We start from the raw sequence: 25,810 nt of genomic DNA on the forward strand, positions 1-25,810 counted from the left end.
CCAGCCATGATCTTACACAATGATGGGACAGGCTCGACGAAGCTGAGTCATAGAATCTCTACATTGTGGAAGCAGGCCATTCGGCCCAACAAGTCCACTCCGACCCTCTTAAGAGTAACCCTCCCAGACCCCTTTCCCGATAACTCTACATTTATCCCTGACTAATGCACCTAACCTACACATTCATTAACACTACGGGCAATTTAGCATGGTCAATCCACCTAACCTGCACATCTTTGGACTGTGGGAGGAAACTGCAGCATGTGGAGGAAACCCACGCAGACAGGGGGAGAACATGCAAACTCCACACAGTCACCCGAGACTGGAATCAAACCCAGGTCCCTGGTGCTGTGAGGCAGCAGTGCTACCCACTGAGCCACCGTGCGGCTCCAGTAGAATGCTGTACTTCTGCTTTTATTTTGTGTTTTTGTATATATTTCCGTCTGTGCTGCTGCTGGCTAAAGACTTTAAAGGAGGTACTTAATTGAAGCTTCATACCTGCAGGACTGATAAGTTAGAGATTGAGCTGTCAGCTTTGGTTGGGCTCTGTGTATACTGACTCAGAACAGTGTTGAAAGTAACACCTCCATGTTAAGACCATCATCTGCCTCGCGCTAAGCCATATCTCACTGGCTAGGATTGTGTCATGATTGTAAACCGATTCCCATGATGTTGTTCCACAAGGTAGTGGGGTTGAGCAGGAAGGAAATTTGTGAGCTTGACCTTACCTTCAGGCAGATGTATGCAGGAGGTTAGGACAGGCAATTTGGGCATGTGCTCGATGTCTTGGTGAGCATTTTATTCATTTTTTTTATTTTCCATCACCTGCAAAATTCTGGTGAACACCAAACTCTTGCAGGCACTTTTACTGGTCAGGGTTTGGGAGCAAAGCTAATTCCTATAACTGAGCCAGATAATCGATATTAATAGGTGGGGTGAGCAGTGTGAAGTTTATTGACAATCCACCAACAATCTGAATAATTCACAAAGAACAAGACAATCACCTGGATTTAGTGAGCACCGCTAACATCTACTGGTAAGGCCATTCTGTGCTGGAGCATATTGGAGCTATGGGCTTCAGTAACCCTATATCCAGCTGCACTGCATCTACATTTCTTCAATGGACTGTTATTGACCAGATAATTTGTTGTTTCTTCAATTTATGCCAGAACATGAGGGATAGCACTCCTGCTGTTCTTTGAAATAGCTGAGTAAAAAGTGAGGTCTGCAGATGCTGGAGATCAGAGCTGAAAATGTGTTGCTGGTTAAAGCACAGCGGGTTAGGCAGCATCCAAGGAACAGGAAATTCGACGTTTCGGGCCAGAGCACTTCAGGAATGAGGAGAGGGTGCCAGGCAGGCTAAGATAAAAGGTAGGGAGGAGGGACTTGGGGGAGGGGCGATGGAGATGTGATAGGTGGAAGGAGGTCAAGGTGAGGGTGATAGGCCGGAGTGGGGTGGGGGCGGAGAGGTCAGGAAGAGGATTGCAGGTTAGGAGGGCGGTGCTGAGTTCAAGGGAATCGACTGAGACCAGGTGGGGGGAGGGGAAATGAGGAAACTGGAGAAATCCGAGTTCATCCCTTGTGGCTGGAGGGTTCCCAGGCGGAAGATGAGGTGCTCTTCCTCCAACCATCGTGTTGTTATGTTCTGGCGATGGAGGAGTCCAAGGACCTGCATGTCTTCGGTGGAGTGGGAGGGAGAGTTAAAGTGTTGAGCCACGGGGTGGTTGGGTTGGTTGGTTCGGGCATCCCAGAGATGTTCCCTGAAGCGTTCTGCAAGTAGGTGGCCTGTCTCCCCAATATAGAGGAGGCCACATCGGGTGCAGTGGATGCAATAGATGATGTGTGTGGAGGTGCAGGTGAATTTGTGGCGGATATGGAAGGATCCCTTGGGGCCTTGGAGAGAAGTAAGGGAGGAGGTGTGGGCACAAGTTTTGCATTTCCTGCAGTTGCAGGGGAAGGTGCCGGGAGTGGAGGTTGTGCTGGTGGGGGGTGTGGACCTGACGAGGGAGTCACGAAGGGAGTGGTCTTTGCGGAATGCTGATAGGGGAGGGGAGGGAAATTTATCCCTGGTGGTGGGGTCCGTTTGGAGTTGGCGGAAATGACGGCGGATGATACGCTGTATACGGAGGTTGGTGGGGTGGTAGGTGAGAACCAGTGGGGTTCTGTCTTGGTGGCGGTTGGAGGGGCGGGGCTCAAGGGCGGAGGAGCGGGAAGTGGAGGAGATGCGGTGGAGGGCATCGTCGATCACGTCTGGGGGGAATCTGCGGTCCTTGAAGAAGGAGGCCATCTGGGCTGTACGGTATTGGAACTGGTCCTCCTGGGAGCAGATGCGGCGGAGACGAGGAATTGGGAATATGGGATGGAGTTTTTACAGGGGGCAGGGTGGGAGGAGGTGTAGTCCAGGTAGCTGTGGGAGTCAGTCGGTTTATAGTAGATGTCTGTGTTGAGTCAGTCGCCCGAGATAGAAATGGAAAGGTCTAGGAAGGGGAGGGAGGAGTCTGAGACAGTCCAGGTGAATTTCAGGTCGGGATGGAAGGTGTTAGTAAAGTTGATGAACTGTTCAACCTCCTCGTGGGAGCACGAGGCAGCGCCAATACAGTCATCGATGTAGCGGAGGAAAAGGTGGGGGGTGGTGCCAGTGTAGTTACGGAAGATGTACTGTTCCACATATCCTCAACTTTACCAACACCTTCCATCCCGACCTCAAATTCACCTCGACTGTCTCAGACTCCTCCCTCCCCTTCCTAGACCTTTCCATTTCTATCTCGGGCGACTGACTCAACACAGACATCTACTATAAACCGACTGACTCCCACAGCTACCTGGACTACACCTCCTCCCACCCTGCCCCCTGTAAAAACTCCATCCCATATTCCCAATTCCTTCGTCTCCGCCGCATCTGCTCCCAGGAGGACCAGTTCCAATACCGTACAGCCCAGATGGCCTCCTTCTTCAAGTTCCGCAGATTCCCCCCAGACGTGATCGACAATGCCCTCCACCGCATCTCCTCCACTTCCCGCTCCTCTGCCCTTGAGCCCCGCCCCTCCAACAGCCACCAAGACAGAACCCCACTGGTTCTCACCTACCACCCCACCAACCTCCATATACAGCGTATCATCCGCCGTCATTTCCGCAAACTCCAAACGGACCCCACCACCAGGGATATATTTCCCTCCCCTCCCCTATCAGCATTCCGCAAAGACCACTCCCTTCGTGACTCCCTCGTCAGGTCCACACCCCCCACCAGCACAACCTCCACTCCCGGCACCTTCCCCTGCAACCGCAGGAAATGCAAAACTTGTGCCCACACCTCCTCCCTTACTTCTCTCCAAGGCCCCAAGGGATCCTTCCATATCCGCCACAAATTCACCTGCACCTCCACACACATCATCTATTGCATCCGCTGCACCCGATGTGGCCTCCTCTATATTGGGGAGACAGGCCGCCTACTTGCACAACGCTTCAGGGAACATCTCTGGGATGCCCGAACCAACCAACCCAACCACCCCGTGGCTCAACACTTTAACTCTCCCTCCCACTCCACCGAAGACATGCAGGTCCTTGGACTCCTCCATCGCCAGAACATAACAACACGACGGTTGGAGGAAGAGCGCCTCATCTTCCGCCTGGGAACCCTCCAGCCACAAGGGATGAACTCGGATTTCTCCAGTTTCCTCATTTCCTCTCCCCCCACCTTGTCTCAGTCGATTCCCTTGAACTCAGCACCGCCCTCCTAACCTGCAATCCTCTTCCTGACCTCTCCGCCCCCACCCCACTCCGGCCTATCACCCTCACTTTGACCTCCTTCCACCTATCACATCTCCATCGCCCCTCCCCCAAGTCCCTCCTCCCTACCTTTTATCTTAGCCTGCCTGGCTCCCTCTCCTCATTCCTGATGAAGTGCTCTGGCCCGAAACGTCGAATTTCCTGTTCCTTGGATGCTGCCTAACCTGCTGTGCTTTAACCAGCAACACATTTTCAGCTCTTTGAAATAGCAATCTGCTTAAACAGACAAGGCCTCAGTTTTAATATCTCATCTGGAAGACTGCACCTCTGACAGTACTTCAAGGTCAGTGAATACATATCTCCAAATGCCATATTATACCTCCAGCCTCAGATACTGCTGAATTCATCATACTCCCATCACTTACCTATCAACAACCACCATCCATCAGGTTTCAGATCTGACATTTGTGTGCACTGTCATGTCCTCACATATTATACATTGATGCAAGTTATTACCTTGTACACAAGCCAACTATATAACCATGAATGACAGCCACATCTCCAAAACAGATTGCACCTTATTCACTGATACATCTGTCTCTCTCTTTTGCAGGACTAGGTTGTATATAACTAGACTGAAAGGGAGCTACTGGATGGTGAAACTGCTTGTTCTAACTCCCAGGCAGTACATGGCACTGGACATTATCAGGATGCTGAAGCAGTGACATGTGATGGGGCTGAAAACCATCAGAGTTGGCAGTTTTTGTTTATCTAATCTTCTTCCTTACATCCCATATTTCCCTCGTCCTTACCACTTTATTTTAATAGAATCCCTACAGTGTGGGAATAGGCCCTTTGGCCCAACAAGTTCACAATGACCCTTCAGAGAGTATCCCACCCAGACCCATTCCCCTACCTGATTTAATCTACATTTCCCCTGACTAATGCATCTAACCTACACATCCCTGAACACTACGGCAAATTTAGAATGGCCAATTCACCTAACTTGCACATCTTGGACTATGGGAGGAAGCCGGAGCACCTGGAGGAAACCCATGCAGATGCAGGGAGAATGTGCAAACTCCACACAGACAGTCACCTGAGGCTAGAATCAAACCTGGGTCCCTGGCACTATGAGGCAGCAGTGCTGACCATTGAGTCACCATGCCACCCACTTCTGACAGAATTGACATCAAATTGCTGAAAATCTATTCCACATTATGACATTTGATGTCAAATGATTGAATCCAAAAATAGTATTCTGATTTTTTGATATGGGTGATGACTGTCAGAATATGAGACATTGACCTTGCATGATTCACTGCAAATGGTCACACCTCAGCTAGGTGCAGGGGTATGAATCCTTTTTGTTTCTGGTGTAGGACAGAGTTACCATGCAGTATGCTTAAGGGGATACGCATGCAGTCAATGGCAGCTTGCACCCTGGAGAAAATATGTCTCCACCTGCTTCCCTTTGAACTGAAATATACTTTGTTCTCAATGATAGGTCTCAGTGAATTGACAGATGTTACAAATATCTCCAACACCACTCTGGAAGAAAACAGAAGTAGGAAAGTTCGTGGCCACAGTCATGTTCATAGTTGCTGGCAATGAATCCTTGTCCTGCTGTGAGGTTGCACTTGGAACTCAGGTGGGTGGCAGTTTTCAGTGAGGCCATCCTAACTCACACTACTCGGCTTTACCTATTGTTAAAGCTTAGGTAGGACAAGAGTTCCCTGATTATCTTGAGAACATATATCCTCCTTAGATACCTTCACCCCACTTTTTCCTCACTCTTTCAGCAACTCATCCTGCTCTGCATGGCTTCTGTTTATTTTCCAAGGCATCGTGTTCCCTCAGGAAGGACTGCTAATGTTCCTATGTTTAAAAACAGTTTGTGCAGGAGCCTTGAAGTCAATTAAAGCCCTTTGAGCAATTGCCACATTATTTCCTGTAGACATCTGCATCATGTAGAGCACCAAACAAAGTGGGATCCTTTCTACTGTAAAATGTGAGGTTGCCTATAAACTGGAGTGAAAGTGTAAGCTGGAGTGAGGAGCTCCAACATGGCACCACTGGCATCAAATCAAATTGTTTCACACCAATTAGTGCCATCTTCTGTCCGCTCCGCACACTTCCGGCAACTATTTGTCACGTGCAAGTTCTCCGTCTCACCAACATGGTGCCCTGCAAGATCTTTACTGTGGATGCCATTATGGAGGTCTGAGGGCACAATAAATGGGCACCAACACTTCAATTTTCTTTTTTACCCTGATGGTTTATTTAGAACAATCATACTGCTGTAAAAACTTGGCTCCTTCATGCAAGAAAAAAAACCTCATGTGGCTCTGAAAGGTGTACATTCAAACAGTCCATTAAGCTGAAGACATAAAGGGCGCATTACAATGAGGGTTCAGTGTGTTGAAGTGACATTTAAAGTCTTGAAACCAGACACCAGTACATCCTACAGGGATTCCACAGTCAGTGCTGCCAATTATGAAACACCATCAGCATTTTAAGTATGACATATAAGTAGTATGCCCGGTGCTCACTTGCAATGTGACATTTTACACTTGACAGTTATCTGTTGACAGCCTGGCCTTCACGGCAAGTGGGGAGAACATTCTCCGGTTTCTCAATTCAGGCATGCAACGTGACTCACATTCAGAAGGCACTCTGAGCAAAAAGGCTGGAAAACATGCAATATTCTATCAGAATTCAACTTGGCAGACTCCTACTGGTTTGCGAGGAAGAAAGTAAGCATGACAGTAACATTATTAACAAAAAGCCTTTTTCACTCATTAGGCGCAAAGTCAACCCATTTGCTTCCACAGATTCAAGCGTCTGTATCATTTCTGTTGTTATTACTTTCTTCAATTAGAAATATGATTGAATACAAACACTGTCAAAAGTCTCCATGTGATGGCAATAACATATCAGCAGATTTTCTTCAACGTTAGCATACTAATACAATTCTATTGTATTTATATTGTCACATCAAATCAAATTGTTTCATAAATGGACAAAATAGAATGCAGTTATTCACCCTGCAATGTTAACTTAGTAAACATTCTAGATCCTATGTATTTGAGGGAAATGAGTGTAATTCTGCTGGTGTATTATTAAACAATGCAAAAAATCGGTTTAATCCACAACAATCATTTTTTCATTAGTTTACATAATGTGTACTGCATGCCTTAACATTCGAAATAATTATTTTCAGGCGACTTTGAACAATCACATGAACATGGATTATCCTGTTATTCAGCAGTTCGGGGCCTAAATATTGATTTGAGTATCTCAAAAAAAATTACAAATGGGAAAATGTAAGTTGATAATATTTGTACCAATCCATTAACACTGTCATAATCAACAGGGCTAACAAAGTCAAAATAATCAGATAATCCGCAGTGAAAATACAGTGAGATTAGAATGGAACGTTAGAATATTATATTTCAAGCCAATTGCTCTTCACAAACAAAGTTTCATGTTACAGTAGCTTTGAAAACATTGTTGCAACTGCATTTGCTTGCTTTGATTTAAATTAGAAAAAAATATGATACAGGAACTGTAATTTCTTTTGCAAATTGAGAGGAACAAAATATTGTGAGGATGACTGGATTTTAAACTTTCTAGATGACTGTAAGTGACATAAGTTGGATTTATGATATGCTTAAAATAAACTAACTGAAGTATTTAAAGAGCCAGACATTAAAAATAATGTTATCCAAAAGTTACTTGCACTGAATACAGATAAATGGAACAATTGTAGAGGTCACAAGCTTCTACTTAAGGTTTTACACCATGAGTTTTTTTTCTTGTATTTTGAATGATTTGCTACCTTGATGTACTTCAAATTAATTGTGTTTTCTCATCCATTCACTTATAGTTTTCCTTGAGGACTCCCCTATGCTTGATAGCGTTCCCCAGTGATAACCTATTCCCCACGTATTTTGGTGGAATGCTGCTCTGTAACTTGCTATTAGGTGAATGTCTCAGTGATCCAGCTAAACTCACTGACTAAGTTCAGATAACTCTCATTGGTGAAATCCCTGCTTCTATTTGCCATTTTCACAAGAGGAGTGACCGCATGGTTACTATCTTAGCAATTACTACTCTCTACAAAGAAAACTACTGTTAAATGATGAATGAAAATAAATCAGATCCAACATCAGCTTTGATGGAATTGCAGTTATGTAGGTTAGGACAGAGTATCACAACTATGTCTTTTACAAAAACCAAAATTACTTTAAGGCATCATTGAAAACAGTATAATTTGAACAACTGCTGTTTTTGCAGAGATAAAGTAAATAATGTTTCACCCATTGATTAGAATTGGACAGAGAGACAGGTCAAAAGTGTGTGGTGTACACAGCTTGATCTTCCTGATATCCAGTAAATGGACTCAATAGTAGAGTTTTCTTGTTAATGCCCGTTTGCATTGGGGTGGGAGGGAAAACAGATTTCCATGTATTTAGACTCAGCTCTTACTGCCAATGAGACTTCCAAGGGCTGATTTATAAAAAAATGATATGAGTCTTTCCCCAGAATTGCATTTGCTGGGCAGCCAGTCTTTAATATGTCTTTTTTTGATTGAAATTTTGTTCAAAATATCAATAGTGACAGGCAGGACCTGTTGGGAGCTCAACTTCTTTAATGTGGTCTTTCTCTCAGAAAAAAACGTGGACTAATTGAGTGCCTATGTTCATGCAGCGTTCAGTAAAACTGGGGCAAAACAGCGACACTGAAACATTAAACAGCCTTACTTCAAAAATTCACAAAGATTCTATTCAACTCCTTGCTAATGAAACCAAGAGTCCATAAAATTTTAATATACTGAGACAGTAAAATGGTAGAAAAGGATAAATTAGGAAATGCCACAAGAGGGTGGCAGTGGCTCAGTCCTATTGCTGTCAACTGCAGGCAGAGGCTTCATTCCAAGGTGCATAATTACCATTTCATCAACTAACTGGGGCTTTGAAAACATCTTTTTAGAAGTATCTCTAACAATAAGGTTTCTCCAGATCTGTAGAGGATTAAGGGGAAAAAAGGTTTAGGAAACGTCCAGTTCACAGCTTCTCCAGACTGATGTTTATCTTGTATTCTTTCACGGGATGACAGCATCACTGGCAAGGCCATTGTCCATCCCATGTGCCCTTGAAACTGAGTTGCTTGCTTGGTCATTGCAGAGGGAGGTTGATATTGTTCTGAGTTTGGAGTCACATGAAAGCTGAGCCAGAAAGATTGGATTTCCTCTCCTATCGGTCATTAGTTTTTACTATATTCAACAATGGTCACTATTGTCTAGACTCACTTTATATTTCAGATTTATTCATAGAATTTAACCTCTATAGCTACTGAGTTGGATGATCAATTACGGTCATATTGAATGGTGTAGTAGATCTGAAGGGATGAATGACCTGCCCCTGCTTTTTTTTCACGTTTCACCAGTTGCTCTGTTCGGGATATAAAACAATGTCCTCTGGCTTGTTGGTCTAGTGACAGTACCACCAGCTCCCAGAAGGAGAGGAAACCTTAATACAGGGATCCTTTGAATTTGAGGAATTCCTTGTGCTTAATTTATTGATGCCTTAAAATGATGATAACTAATCTTTATATATAAAAATGCAGCTTAGCTTCAAAAACACTGGCCATAAAACTTATATAAATAACAAGAACATGATTAAGATAACTACAATCACATCAAAACGCCACTCCCTTCTTAGAAAGATAATTAAATCCCAATGACACTCACACATGATTTTGTTGCCTAAACATAGATTCCTAAACCTGAACCAGATTATGTTAGAGTAGAAGAGTAAACAAAGGCATTTCGGCAAGACGGTGATACAAGTCCTGTGTGCTACTGTCCTACAGAGAAAAGTGCACTTGGTCATAGATCCAAACACCAGATGCTCAAACTTCAATGGAGGCCAATGTCCCAGAACTGCGTTTCTTCAATCGGTTTGCAGCAGTTACTACATAATAGTTCTTCTATAAGAATAAAATGAGATTACTTTTTTCAATCTAAGTCTCATTTTTGATGCAAAAATGTCACAGGCAAAACGTTTTTGCAAAATTAAACACATCATCAAATATTAATACTAAAAATATGACATTACTGCTTTGAATAGTTTTGCAAGCATTAAAATTCATTAAAATATACAATTAAGTATTAATTTCAACTGGAATGCACCTTGCAGGATGAGATTAAGGAATGGCAATTCAATCTTCTTTCCTCTATTATAACCTGCTACATGCTTGTTATTTGTCATTGAATGTATTTTGTGGGGGGTGGGGGGGGGTTATAAATATTCTTTTCTTTTTCTTGTGAGTTGTAAGTTGCTTAATGGGGCAGAAAGTCACAGTGTAACCTGTTTGTGGGATTCATTTCTGCATTGGTCTTCCTTAATGAAACTTTCAAATGAACTTTATTTAAAAAGTAAACTGTTATAATCAGCAACTTCAATAGACTTTGCCTTTGTTTGGCTGCTTCAACTTCCAAAATGGCAGCTTGTGGCTTCCGTTTCAAATGGGTCCATGCTTCTTTGAAAATAATGCACAGGGGTACTTCTTCAAATGATTTAAGCATTTATTTGCCAATTTTGAAGTCAGTCAATTTTAGTCTCTAAGAATGTTAAAAAGATAACTTTGAAAGTATATATTTTACAAGCAACCTGGGAAGATTTGGGATGCCAATACTGATTATTAATGTTCAACGATGAAAGCAATCCTTTCAGTGCCTTCCATTATAGTCAAGCCACTAAGGTGATCTGACAATTTCTTGTATTCATTGTAAGACTTGTCAGATTTGAATGGTAGAATAAAGGTGGAAGTAGTTTGAATTGAGTTTGAATTCTAATTTCACCATATGTTTTTAGTTGCCTTTACTTTTGCTAGTTCTAGACTTAGCTTTCATTGAAGTGCTGAATAAAGCTTTCCACAGGTTGAAGATTGGCAGATACTGATCTACCTAAAAGAAATACACATCAACCTGCCAACAAAAGATAGCATGTGGAAATTGATATGCAATAACTCAGATGTCCATCATGCCCCTAGATACAGAAAGAATGTGATAGGAAGCAGTGGATTCTGAGATCCAAAGGAGAATTGAAATATCCAAGAGCAGCTTTGATTGAATGAAAGACATGAGAAGGTAAGATAAACTGAACCTGAAACTTAGGGAAGTAATGGTGATGTGCTATATCTTGTCACCCATGTTTTAGGCCTTGGGAGACATGCACAGCAAACCAAAAGGCTACTGATGAGCTGGAGAAACAAATTACTGCAGATGCTGGAATCTGCACTGAACACAATAAATCCTGGAGATCACAGTGGGTCAACAGCATCCATGGAGAGACAGCAAGGTAACGTTTCGAGTCGAGATGACTCTTTATCAGAGCTGAAGTGTGGAGAGGAGAGGACAGCATTTATGCTATTGTACGGCGGGGGTAGGGGACACTGGGGTAGTGGAGTAGGGTGCCGGTGAAGAGAAGGTCTGGATAGTATAGCTTAAATGATTGAAGCTAGCCCCAGTGCCCTCTCCCCCCCTCATTTGATGACAAAAACAATGGATAAATGTCAGTAATTTGTGGGAGGGTGGTGCAGATGATGGGGGTGTGGGGTTGGGGGTGCAGAGAAATAAAAGTTAATCAACAATGCATGTCATCAACAGATATACATTTTATGCTCGGTATCAAAATCCAACCAACATTGATGAAGAAGCTTACCAAATGCAGTAATACAAGAAAGTTCCTAGAAGACATAAAACCTAGTAGAGTTACGCATTCATGTGCCAATTCTGTTACTATTGGTGCGAGGCTTGAAGGTTAAAAGTATAGATTATTAATATGAAGAATGCAAGAACCAGATTGTAATGCAGATTGAAGTATGGCCCATGGTTTTGAGGTTAGCATGTGCTTCTTTTCCCACATGTTCAGATTTCAGTTTTGAAATTATTTAGGTAAACTAATGGAACATAATATTTCCACCATTTTATTTGGAAAAGGACTGTGATCTCTCGGTTGAAGATGCAGTTGTATTCTCAAAAATCATGACTTGAAGTGAAGTGACTTTAAACAGATCAAACATGTTCTTTAATACCTAAGTAAAAACTGTAAAGTTCTATAGGACACCACTCATCTGAAAATGAATGCAAGAATTATTCCCTTTAAAGTGAAATACTTTACAGCACCAAATCCAGTGAAGTGATGATAAACTTTTTCACTCAGTTAATAACTAGAGCCTGCAATACACTGTCTGGAAACCTGGTGGACGGAGGTCACTGATGATTAGATGATTATTGGATAAAAATAACGTGCAAGGGCATGGGGAAAAAATTGGAGATTGACACTAGGTAATGACACTCAATCAATGAGCTGCCGCAGACATGATGGGCTGAATGGCCTCCCTCTGTCCAGTAAAACTTCTGTGATCCTGTGAAATAACTTTTAAAATGAAACAAATTTTAAAATGTAAAATTAAACTGGTAATATAAAAGTGCCACTTGCCAATCCTCTTTCCTGACCTTTCTATTTGTCACAAATTCTACTCTCTGATCCTCACGTTCATTATGGACTTTTCCGTCCATTGACACTCTAGTTCACAGTTTCACTTGTTTACTAATGCACCCCCTTGATGCTGTCCCTTTGACTCACAGCCTCTCCTTCTCCCTCCTGAACTTTTGCAGTGCGCGAGGGTTTTGGAGTTTGTACAGCAAGAGGCAGTTTCCACAATCTGCTCCTCCTGTCTCGCTCCATGCATCTCCAGAGCACTCGCTCACAGCAAGTGGGAGAAGCAGGACTGAGACAGGCTGCGAATCGAAGGGTTAGCAGCAAGACAGAGGGTCAGGAAGAGACCATGTCAATGTGGTGTCAATCAGGTTAGGCAGGTCTGCATCTCATTGGCAGAAAACAACAGCACTGACAGAATGCTGCACTGCCAGAGGTACTGTCCTTTGGATGCAGACATTAAACTGAGGTTCAGTCAGATGTACATAGAAGATCCTGAAGCACTATTTGGAGGAAAGGCAGAGGAGTGATCCTTAATATTTTTAGCAACATCTAGCTTCTAATTAATATTGAAAGAAAACAGATTATTTGGTCATTATCACATTGCTCTTATGGGAGTTTGCAATGTGTAAATTGGCTGTCACATTTCCTAATTATAACAGTGACTACACTTTAAAAGTGTACTGCACTGACTGTAAAATAGCTGTGAATCTTGGGGTCAGGTGCCCACATAATTGCCATTCACTTTTTTAAGGTGAGCAATTTATAAGAGTCCAGTAATCATTTCAATGATAAGGATGCCAATGTTTCTGACTTTTGTCCCTACAGAAAGCTCAATTCTGAAGCACAAATGTCTGAAAACGAGTGAGACGTCTCTAATATTGGTCTCAATTTTCCTTGGCATTGCATCAGAGAGGGAATTGCAGCAGATTCTTGGTTTATTTGCCAGGACCTTGTGACAGTCCCAAGGGCAAACTGCAGACATCTTTGATTCAGTTCAAACCCTCCTCTTTCCCAGGGATAATGTTTAAGCTTTTAGAGACTTTCGTTTGCCAGAAGCCTACCCTGGTGCTGGAACCACTTCCTGCCTTTGGTGGTGGTGTATGTTCCTGCAGTATGGTTCTGCAAGGCCATGTATGAAGTAGGAAATAGCTGAACTCCTGACTGTGGAAGTATATTATGGACATTTTTATGGCAAGTGGAGGGGAATTGGATAGTCAGTACAAACATCCTTCATTACGATTTCTGTACTTTGCCCTCTCAGGAATTCAAATAAATTTTCTGAACAAAACTATACCAGAAATGCTGCACATTACAGTGCAGCCCCTGAACCAAATATTTACACTGTGCATTGCGTTTCAACCTTGGCTTCCAACAATTTCATTGCATTTTTTAAAAAATGGGCCATACTTCAGATCCATACTCTGGTTTGACGAAGGAAAACACAAAAATGGAAAATGCTTCATCAGATTCCGTTGTAAGCTATTGTTGTACCTTCCACAGCCGTCGCACCATGTATTTCTGAAGAAGGATCTGGGACTTGAGATGAACCTTACATTGTTTAGCTTTCTCTGCTATGTTATTTAGCCAGGGCTGTTTGAGGCACTGGGTGGCACTTATTCTTGCACTGCAAGAGAAGGGCAAAGAGTTATGATGTTTCTGTATATTGGCAGCTTTAAGAAAATATTGGTACAATTGCAGAAGAATTGTGGCATTTAAAGGCCTTCACTTGTGACAATAATAGAAGTAACAAACCCATGCACAAACACACACATGAACAAATATTCATGCATCAGATCATAGTGATGCTTGTTCAGAGTATTAATTAGGCGATTGAATTAAAGCACAAGAACACTGCGTGCATTGAGTACATGCGGGTGCCTGTAGCTGAGCCCAGAGGAAGGCACCTGACATATGTCAGTAGCTAAAGCAAACACTTTTCTAATATTCATACTTTAAGCCAAAATAATCTCAGTAAAGTCTACATACAGCCAGGAACATGCCATGGCACGAAGCATCACAATTGTAGGGAGTTGCCTGAATAAATTAGAGGGTCTTTACTTGACAATCATCATTTGCGCATTTATGATATCCTTGACGTGTTCCCCACTTTGCCATCACAAGCACAATAGAAGGTAAATGTTGATAAACTGGGTTTCCGTTGCGCTGGTGACATTACAGCTGAGGGGCAAGGACCAGCTCAATGGGTCTATAATCCGATTGAGATGATAAAGTTAGAACTGTTTCTTAGGCAGCAAAAATCAGTTTTCGAAGCCATTTACTGAGTATTTTGAGAATGATAGAATCCTAGGCAATAATTTTACTGGTTGAATCATAATCTGAGACCCCTGAGCTTGTATACTGTGAGTGTTTCTCAGGAAGAAAATGAGGAGCAAGGTTAGGTAATTTGGCTCTTTGTTCCCGCTCCAAGATTACAGGATCATGGAAAAGTTACAGTGTGGAATGAGGCCATTTGGCCCATTGTGCTTGCTCCAGCTGTATAACTTACCTGCCTTTTCCACATATATTTCCATGCAATTTCTATCCAAATTATCATCCAATGTGCTCTTAAATGCCTCAATTGGATCTCCTCTGCCTAAATTTTAGGTAGCGCATTCCATACTCGAACCACTCGCTGAGTGAAAAAGATGTACTTCTGTTGCACATCACTACAAGAGCGTTACGGGAGGCTGCCTTCAGGTTTGCTGAAATATATATGATGGAGGATGGGTTCCAGAAGTGGGAGTGCCAATCAGAGGACAATGTGAGATGGCTAGTAGCTTCACTGGAAGAGATGAGCGTGCTCAGGCAGAAAGGTGAATTTGATGGAACTTCAACAAGAAGTTGATGACCGCTCTGCAAATTTGAGAACAAAGAGGCAGACAGTTGGTTGGATCCCATCCACAGGATTGGACTTGACCAGGAGTACTCCCGTTCATGAACAAACTTTTAGAACAGAGATAAGGAGGAACTTCTTCAGCCAGAGAGTGGTAAATCTCTGGAATTCATTGCCACAGAAGGCTGCAGAGGCCAGGTCATTGAGTTTATTTAAGATGGAGACAGACAGATTCTTGGTTGTCAAGGGGATCAAGGGTTGGTAGGTCTAACAAATGAGGAATGGCTGAGGATCCTGGGATTGTATTCATTGGAGTTTAGAAGATTAAGGGGAGACTTAATAGAGACATACAAGATAATACATGGCTTGGAAAGGGTGGACGCTAGGAAATTGTTTCCATTAGACAAGGAGACTAGGACCTGTGGACACAGCCTTAGAATTAGAGGGGCTAAATTCAGAACAGAAATGCAGAGACATTTCTTCAGCCACAGAGTGATGGGCCTGTGGAATTCATTGCCACAAGGTGCAGTGGAGGCCGGGACGCTAAATGTCTTCAAGGCAGAGATTGATAGATTCTTGTTGTCTCGAGGAATTAAGGGCTACGGGGAGAACATTGGTAAGTGGAGTTGAAATGCCCATCAGCCATGATTGAATGGTGGAGTGGACTCGATGGGCCGAATGGTCTTACTTCCACTCCTATGTCTTATGGTCTTATTGGGCGAAAGCGGGAGAATGGGATTGAGAAACTTATCGGCCACGATTGAATGGCGGGAGACAAAAAACCTGCAGATGCTGGAATCCAAAGTAGACAGACAGGAGGCTGGAAGAACTCAGCAAGTCAGACAGCATCAGGAAGTGGAGAGAATATTGCGTGCAATTCTGGTCTCCTGCCTAGCGGAAATATGTTGTGAAATTTGAAAGGGTTCAGAAAAGATTTACAACGGTGTTGCCAGGGTTGGAGGATCTGAGCTACATGGAGAGGCTGAACAGGCTGGGGCTGTTTTCTCTGGAGCGTCAGAGACTGAGGGGCAACCTTATAGAGGTTTACAAAATTATGAGGGGCATGGATAGGATAAAGAGACAAAGTGTTTTCCCTTGGATTGGGGAGTCCAGATCAAGAGGGGTGAGAGGGGAAAGGTATAAAAGATACCTAAGGGGCAACGTTTTCACGCAGAGGGTGGTACGTGTATGGAATGAGCTGCCAGTGGATGTGGTGGAGGCTGGTACAATTGCAACATTTAAGAGGCATTTGGATGGGTATATGAATAGGAAGGGTTTGGACGGATATGGGCCGGGTGCTGGCAGGTGGGACTAGATTGGGTTGGGATATCTGGTCGGTGTGGACAGGTTGGCCCGAAGGGTCTGTTTCCATGCTGTACATTTCTATGACTCTATGACTTTAAGTCGACATTTCGGGTGTAACCCTTCTTCAGGACTGGGGGTGGATGTGGGGAGAGCTGCAGATAAAGGGGTAGCAGGGCAGGGTGGTAAGGTGGGGATAGGTGGGAAGAATGAATCCGGATGGTGGCAGGGAACAATGGAAGAGAGGGGGAGGGGCTGGGAAGGGAGTTGGGGGAAGGAAAGGGAGACTATTTGAAACTGGAGAACTCAATGTTGAGTCCTCTGGACTTTAGCGCTTAAAAATGTGTTGCTGGAAAAGCGCAGCAGGTCAGGCAGCATCAAAGGAACAGGAGAATTGACGTTTCGGGCATAAGCCCTTCTTCAGGAAGCTCTGATCTCCAGCATCTGCAGTCCTCACTTTTTCCTCTGGACTTTAGGCTGCCCAGGCAAAAGATGAGGTGTTGACCCTCCAATGGGCACTGTGGTTTGTTGCAGCAATGGAGGAGGCCAAGGATGATCATATTGGAAAGGGATTGGTTAGGGGAATTGAAATGGGTGGTGACTGTCCAAGGACTGTCAAAGGGCATAGTACTTGCAGAAGGCAGAGGGGGTGGGGAGGGCAAGATGTTCTTGGTGGTAGGGTATAGTTGGAGTTGGCAGGAATGTTTAAGGATGATGCATTGGATGTGGAAACTGTTGGGGTGGTTGGTGAGGACAAGGAGGACCCTGTCTTTATTATGCTTGGGAGGGTGGGGTTTAGAGCAGTCAAGGTTGAGAGCAGAAAAACAATGTGCTTCTCCTCCCTCTGTCATCCATACAGCCCTCCACTGCACCAGCTCCATTCCCTGTTCCACTGCTCTAAACCCCCCCCCCTTCAAACGCAATAAAGATAGGGTCCCCCTTGTCCTCACTTATCATCCCACCAGTCTCCACATCCAACAGATCATCCTTAAACACTTCTGCCACCTCCAACTAGACCCCACCACCAAGAACATCTTCCCTTTCCCACCCCTCTCTGCCTTCTGAAAGGACTATTCCCTTTGACAGTCCTTGGTTTGTGCCACTCTCTCCACCGAACCCCTCTGAACCCCCGGGTACCTTCCCCTGCAATCGGAAAAGATGAAAAACCTGCCAGTACACCAGTCCCCTCACCGCCATCCAAGGCCCCAAACAGTCCTTCGAGGTGAGACAGAGGTTTACCTGCCTCTCTTCCAACCTGGTTTACTGCATCAGGTGTTTCCGATGTGGTCTTCTCAGCATTTGAAGACCAAACGTAAACTTCGGGAACGGTTCGCTGAGCATCATAGCCAGGCCTACAGAGATCGACCAGACCTCCCAGTCACCATCCATTTTAATTCCCCTCCCCACTCCCTTTCAGACATGATCATCCTTGGCCTCCTCCACTGCCACAATGAACCAAACTGCAAGTTGGAGGACCAACAACTGATCTTCTACCTCGGCAGCCTGCACTGAGTTCTCCAGTTTCAAATAACCTCCCTTCCCTTCCCCCAACTCCCTTCCCATCCCCTCCTCCTCCCTGCTACTGCTCCCTGCCACCTATCAGATTCATTCCTCCCATTGACCGACCAGCTGATACCCTCTGCCTGTCTTCACCCATCCCCACTTCACCTCCCTGCCCCCGCCAGCCCCTTTATCTGCAGCTTCCCCCACACCTACCACCAGTCCTGTAGAAGGGTTACACCCGAAACGCCGACTTCTCCACCTCCTGATGCTGCCTGGCTTGCTGAGTTCTACCAGCTCTTGACTGAATGGTGGAGCAGACTGGATGGGCTGAATGGCCTAATTTCAGCACCTTATGGTCTAAGTGTGATAGTGTATGAGTGATAGAATAGACGTGAGAGAGAGGGGACAGAGGGTGAGAGAATGTAACAGACAGAGAGAGTGTGAGGGTGAGAGAAAGAGTGAAAGTCAGAGGACGAGAGTGAGGGTGAGAGTGTAACACAGGACAGACAGTGACAGTGAGAATAAGAGAATGAGAGAGCATGATGGAGAGCGAGAATGAGAGAGAGAGGTGACAGAGTGAGAGTGCGTGAGTCTAACTTAGAGAGTGAGAGACAGTGAGATACCATAATAAGACAGTGAGAGAGAGAATGCAAGAGAAGCAACAGAAGGGAAAGCAATGACACAAGCCAAGTGAATATTAGAGAACAAGGCTGAACTATTCATAGTGATATTCTTGCAAACTGAACCCTCAGTTCTCCACTGACCAATGCAACTAACAAGGGTTGGCTATAGCCAATACTGTACTTTGTTTTGCTATTTCCAAAACAACAAATATAAAATAAAAAGAAAATATTCCAGATATAAACATGACAGCACAAGAACGACAAACAGAAAAGAGAGAGGTCAACAGAAGTCAATGCAAAGGAAAACAAACTAAGTTAAACCTTGTCAGCAAAACTGAATATTTTATATGACTGGATTAACAGGCTTGTTTTCAGAATTCTCCACAGTGACTAATCTACTCTAAGGCAACAGGTTCACATTCTGCAAACTAGATTGCACCTTCACAAATGTGTCGTCAGCAGCTTCAGGCTTGATTTAACCCTCCCCCACCAGTGGGTTTGGGGACAAATGGCACATCGAGTCCAATAAGTGGCCCTTGTACCAACTCTTCATCCACCGTCCCCTCTCTATCCAGGTACCATGCGCTATGCAGGCATTGGCAACCATGGACCTCCACATTGAGACATAATAATGCTTGACAAAGTACTGCACTGGCTTGTTATTGTCTTTTTGTAAATGCTGGCTGAAGAAGACACTCTCACCCTAAATGCCTACCTTAGGCGCTTTGAGAGGATCTGAAGGTTCATAATTAACCTGCATTTCATTCAATCTAGTATACTGTAGTGGCTGCTCACAAATGTAGTCTCCTCGACATTAGGAAGACAAAATGCAGACTGGGTCACTTTGTAGAATAGCTAAGTTCCATCCATTAGAATGACACAGATTTCCACTTCAAAACAACAATAGCAAACATCTCTATCTTGGGCCTGCTGCAGAGTTCCACTGAGGCTCAGCGCAAACTGAAAGAACAACATCTCATATTCCACTTGGGGACCCTACAGTCTTCAGGATTCAGTATCGAGTTCAACAATATTTGGGCCTGAACACCTTCTTCCAGGTCCTTTACCCACCCCAATAGCCCAGGCCCTCTCACTACATGGGCTGCTTTCAGCATAGCTAACCCACTTTCAACTTCTTATAGTCCCCATTATCAGCTCTCCTTTCTCCTGAGCAAATTATCATCTAGCCCTTTGTCTCCCTGACTGTCACTCTATCTCTCTTTGAGCTCCATCTCCACCTATCCTCTCACCCCTTTCCCCAGCTCCCTACCCCCTCTCTTTAGCATAAATACTACCTTTTCCTAGCTATCATCAGTTCTGATGAGTCACTGGACTCCAATTGTTAACTCTGCTTTCTCTGCACAGATGGTGCCAGATCTGCTGAGTTTCTCCAGCAATTTCAGTTGATGTTTCAGATTTCCAGTACCACAATTCTTTGTTTTATTTGATTATTAAGTTGTCTGGCCATTGAGGAGAAACACAGAATTTATGATTCAGGGGCTAGGATTCCATCCAATGCATGACAGGACTATCCTCCATCCAAAATCTACCCATCTGAACTTCAGCAGAAACAGGAGGAGATCATTAGCCCAGCCTTCTGTTGAATGAGATTGTGTCTGATATGTTATAGAAAGTGAGGACTGCAGATGCTGGAGATCAGAGCCGAGAGTGTGGTGCTGGAAAAGCACAGCAGGTCAGGCAGCATCCGAGAAGCATGAGAATCGACGTTTCAGGCATAAGCACTTCACTCCTGATGAAAGGCTTTTGCCTCAAATGTCGATTCTCCTGCTCCTTGGATGCTGCCTGACCTGCTGTGCTTTTCCAGCACCACACACTTGACTGTGTCCGGTATGTTTCCTAACTACATTCAGCTTGCCGAGTGACTATCTATTGACCTTAGAGTGAAAAGTGCATCTACTGCTACACTCTCATTAGAGAGAGACAACCAGTGATGGTTTAACCTGAGGATCACCACTGGTCCAGAAGGAGGGAGATTGAGAGAGAGAGTTTTCCTTAGTGTGGGAATTGAACTCATACTGTTGGTGTTACTTTACTTTGCAAACTAGCCACCCAGTCAACTGACCCCCTTTACTTTTACTGCTTTTTAGAGGAGTGAGTTCCACACTTCTACCACCCTTTCTTGTGAATAAAAGTTTCATAACTTCTCTCCTTAATAGCCTGGCTCTGATTTTAAGTTTGTGTCCACTTATACTTATCCCCTAGTGGTGGAAAATAATTTATTTTACTTTATTTATTCTCTCAAAATTTCAAAAGACCTTCATCAAATTACTCTTAAATCTTCCGTATTCCAGTTTACATCACCTCTCTTCATAATATTTAGATTTCCTACAGTGTGGAAACAGGCCCTTCGGCCCAACCACTCCACACTGACCCTCTGAACAATAACCCACCCAGACCCATTTCCCTCTGACTAATGCACCTAACACTGGACAATTTAGCACTGCCAATTCACCTGACCTGCACATCTTTGGACTGCGGGAGGAAACCCACGCAAACACAGGGAGAACGTGCAAACTCCACACAGACAGCTGTCCGAGACTGGAATTGAACCTGGCACCCTGGTGCTGTGAGGCAGCAGTGCTAACGACTGAGCCACCCTGCCACCCCAAATATAACCATAGAGTCCCAAAAATATTCACAAGTGCCTGGCAATGACCATTGTGATGAAATGTATTTCCAGTTTACATATTGTACCAGGGAAAAATGGAATGTTCAGTGCACGCTCACTTCTACAAGTTGCTGGTTGGCAGCATTCAGTTCTGCCCAGCAATAGGGGTGGGCAAGTTATTCTTGCAAGTTATTCAATAAAGCTAGCTGTTCAACAGGGCAGTCTAGACAGATCAAGGATTACTGAAGAACAATTCAACAGATTACTGGAACAGACTGAAAGTCAGTGAGTTGTGAGATCAGAGAATAGAAGTGCTAATTTTTTTAATAATGAAGCAACAAGGGAGTCAATAGGCTTTGTGAAGGTGACAATGAGTTAATTCTCATTGGTGTGGTAGTCAGGGTATAAGAAAAGATCCTAGGAAGTTATTGTGGCCAGATGTCACTACTAGATCAGTACAGCTGGGAGTGGGAGGATGAAAATCCCCGGGAAGTGTCCACATAATGAAATTGAGCAAGTTTGGTTTTCAGGAAAAGATCTGGCTTTGTTGGCAAAAAAAATTGGAGTTTGTCCATGACAAAAACTGCACTGCGGTACTTAGGCATCCAGGGAGTATGAACACACAACAGGAATAGTGTTGAGGCAGTCTATGATGGAACAGCTCATAGGATGGAGTTTCAAGGCTATCTGGCAGACATTTAAACATCACAAAGAATGATAATCTGTGGTTCAGCCATCATGTCATTGACATCTGCAGAGAGTTACTGGGAAATGAATGGAATCTGTCTTGACCACATTTGCTACTTAATGGGCACTATAGGAAGCTTGGTCATGGTATATTAGCCATGTTTACCACATGCTAATCCTAGGTATTAAACATAGGTTGTATCTGTATTGTTCTGAGGTTGTACTGTAGATTTGCTGTCTGTTCAAAACTGGAATCTTGTGGCTTTCAGTAAGTCCCTTAGATTTCACCTTTTGTCAGCTTCAAAACTACTGGTCCTTAACCAGATCACAACATGAAGTTAAGAACCTCATCCAGCATCAGAACATAAACTTGGCAGTCTAGGTTCATATTGCTATCCTCTCAATAAGAGAGAATCTAACCATATGCTTTCAAGGTTACCAGCACTGAATCCTTCACTATCGACATTATAGACATTACCACTGACAATAAATTGAGTAAGAGTTGTGAGATAAACATTACGGATCAGAGTCTGCAAATTCAACTAAATTGCTGACTCTCCAAAATCTGCCCACTATCTACAATCAGGCATCAACTTTCCTGAATGAGTACAGCTCCAACAACAGTCAAGAAGCCCGCTTGATTGACACCTCACCCACCACTCTTAACATTCACTCCCTCCATCACTGTGCACAATGTACTATGTCCAGGATATGCTCAACAACTCACTGAGGTTCCTTTAACATTTCCTTTGGATCCCATAACTTCTATCACCTGGATGGACAAGGGCAGCAGGTGCAATGGAAGATCATCACCTGCAAGTTCCCATCTAAGCCACACACCATCTTGACCTGGAACTGTATTGCAGTTCCTTCACTGTTGTTGAGTTAAAATCTTGGAACTCACATTCCTAACAGTGTTGTGGTGCATCTACATCAGATGGACCAGTGGTAGCTCAGCAACACCTTCACAAGGGCAATTAGGGATGGTAACAAACACTGTTTGGGATGGCTCCCACATCCCATGATAGAACAAAACAAAACTTGGAAAGAATATACTGATGCCTTGCAGATTCAATAGAACCTTCTTTAATTCATTTATGAATGAAGGCATTGCTGACTGGACTAGCATTTGTTGCCCAGACGACAATTAAGAGTCAACCACAATGCTGTGGAGCTACAGTCACTTGTAGGCCAGCCTGGGTAGTTGACAGCAGTTTCCCTCCCTAAAGGACATCAGTGAAGCAGCAGGACTTTTCCTGAATCCATTCTGGATTCCTTTTCCATTCTGATGAAGGGTCACTGCACCCAAAACATTAACTCTGCTTTCTCTCCACACCTGCTGAGCTTTTCCAGCAATTTCTTTTCCGAATTTTCCTGACAGTTGATGATGTTTCATGGTCATCATTAGAGTTGTGATTCTAGACTTTTTAATTGAATTCATACCCACAGAACAAATATTCTGTAAAGTGTGAAAGTTACAGCCTTTGAGATGAATTGTCAAGCAGTGCCAATATCAAAGAAGCAGTCAGATGAGTTTCCAAAATTCTGCTGCTGGTCAGTGTGTAATTGAGTTTACCATTTTTGCTGAGAACAATTCAGGACTGACAGGATTACGCGCGCACACACACACACACACACATACACACACATACACTAAGCAGGTAGTCAATTAGCCTAATTTAAAGCCTTGGTATGCCATGATTAAAAGCAGGTTGACTGGCCTCCAGTACCCCAATGTGGCAGGGGGTTGGATAATTGGGTACACAGTGGCAGGCCCAGGGCTCAGCCCTATTGCCCTCCCTGCCTGCCTGGTATAGGTGGAGCCCAATTAAGGGATTCTATACCACCCCTCCCATCTCACGTCTTCCATCTTTTTAATGTAAGTTTTGACGAGAGAGTGCCACCGTGCTGATGCACTGTCTCAGTTATTTCACTGCAGCTTGCTGTTTCTCTCAAACTGGAAGGCCTATGATTTGTGCTCCATCCTCGTGAGCCCACCTTCCACCCTCAGTCAGACAGAGAACCTGCCTCTGTATCATTTGAGGAGATGGCTCTGTGAAAGAGAGACTGCTCCGTTCAGGACCAGGAAATGGTTCCGAGTCCTGATTCCCACCCCCAGAATGAAAATCCAGCCTCTGTGTCTAGATTCTCACAGTTAATGTCCCTCAAATGTTACTGTCTCCCACCCAGCCCATGACCAGCAGGGATGGAGGAGACATAAAATGTGCTTTTTCTATCCACCTCTGAGTGGAATGGAAAGATACAGGGGATGGATCTGGGTACGGCGTCAACAGTCTGTCCAGCCTTAGGCCTAATGAGGCCCTACAAAGTGCCAAAGTAATGGCATCAATCTGCCTCCAATGCTTTAATACAATGGGTAGTGGAAGGTGGGTGAGAGAAGGCCACTTTTCTTCATCCACTTTGGTCAAAAGGTGTGGGGGAGTGGAAGGGATCCCAGAGGCAGGAACAGTTGGATTCACTGAGGGATTTGAAAATGAGGATTAGAGTTTTAAAATTAAGGCATTGTTTGAACAGGGACCTCCGTGGGTCATTGAGGGGGATGAGAGAGGGACGGGATATGCTGTAAGTTAAGACATGGACAGCAGAGTTTCAGGTGATGGGTTATGGTGGTTAGAACGCAGGTAACAAAGGCACTCGATCATTTGGCTAAGACAAGTGTAAAGAAAATATCCAATAGCAGATGGATTGAGATAGGGTAGGGGCAGACAATATAAACAAGGTTAAAGTAGGCAGTCTTAGTGATGGAACAAATGTGAGTTTGTAAGCTCATCCCATGATCAGATGTGACATCAAGATTGGGAAAAGAGTGGGTTAAACATTAATCCCTTCGATAATGCCTGATTAATTCGCAGATGCCCTAAGATTCCACTGGGAAGATGGTTTGAGCCAAATAACTGGATTGTTCTTTAGCTGTAGGATATGGGTGAGATACTCCACCTAGTGGTTTGGTTGATTATTAACAAAGTACATTGCAATGCACTAAGATCTCACTCACTGCTGCTATTATTTCTCTGAATGCATTTTAGTTCTAAGCCAGGATGCCGTTGTGTGCAACGAACATAAGCTAACATTCATAACAAGTCAGGCAAGGAAAGGAACTAAAGTTGAAAAGTAGTCAATCAATAAAGACTACTATGATTTCAATATACATAACTTGCAGACCATATAGGATAATCTGTAAGTGGCTGTCGAATATAGCTGGAGAAATTGGCAACTTAAGTAGTACTATGTACCCCATTCATAAAATTTTCAATGTTATGCAAACAGCAATAGTGGAAAAAGTGCAGCCAGCCATGATATGAATGGGCCTCTATGTCTCTTTCAGCTCATTAAAGTCTTGTCCACAACTGGTAGAAACCCCATATCTCTGGGTGATTTACAGGATGTTCAGTTTGTGGACAACATTAAAGGAACTTTATTTTGATGTACTTTTTTTTTACAAATCTGAATTTAAAAAGGAAATCAGAAATTTGGAAGGAAAACACACCACCTGTGTTTAAAATGTTTCACGTTTGTTAAGCATTTCAAATGAAAGCTTTTTTTTTGAAAACATAGGTGTGTTGCCATTTCGTCTCATGCAGTATTCAATCTTTTTAAAGGTCAGCCACGATCATTGTAATTTTGTCAATGTGGATGACCTGTAATGTGAAGCAGGGTAAAACCTGCTCTGTTGAAAGATTAAAACAGCAGCAACAATGTACAATTTATAACATGTCGAATAGCATGCGGGTATCAAGCAGCTAATGGTCCTTGACGGTAATATTAGACTTCTTTTGCTATTTTATTTATGGGCTTCATGAACGACATCCTCAGCCATCACTCATGCCGGATCATCATGCAGGTGATGGAAGACAGAGAGGGCCCATGTGTCAAAAGTAATTTGGCCTTGCTAATTAGCAAAACAAAGTTGAACATATTTCCTTATGTATCAAGGCCCACATTCATGAGGTACAGAAATAAGAGATTTTCTGTA

General features: G+C 43.7%; 1 protein-coding gene across 1 annotated transcript in view; it reads right to left on the reverse strand.

The window, feature by feature from the left end:
* Positions 1-7,259: 7,259 nt before the first annotated feature.
* Positions 7,260-25,810, reverse strand: part of mylk4b (myosin light chain kinase family, member 4b) — a 62,081-nt gene continuing 43,530 nt past the window's right edge. The window contains exons 12-13 of the mRNA XM_060850097.1: positions 13,731-13,863; positions 7,260-9,720 (exon numbers count right to left, since the gene is read on the reverse strand). Of these exons, the coding sequence (XP_060706080.1) occupies positions 9,643-9,720; positions 13,731-13,863 (211 nt within the window). The 3' untranslated portion in view covers positions 7,260-9,642. The remainder of the gene's footprint in view (positions 9,721-13,730; positions 13,864-25,810) is intronic.

This window comes from Hemiscyllium ocellatum, chromosome 34, assembly GCF_020745735.1.
Source record: "Hemiscyllium ocellatum isolate sHemOce1 chromosome 34, sHemOce1.pat.X.cur, whole genome shotgun sequence".
NCBI lineage: Eukaryota > Metazoa > Chordata > Chondrichthyes > Orectolobiformes > Hemiscylliidae > Hemiscyllium > Hemiscyllium ocellatum.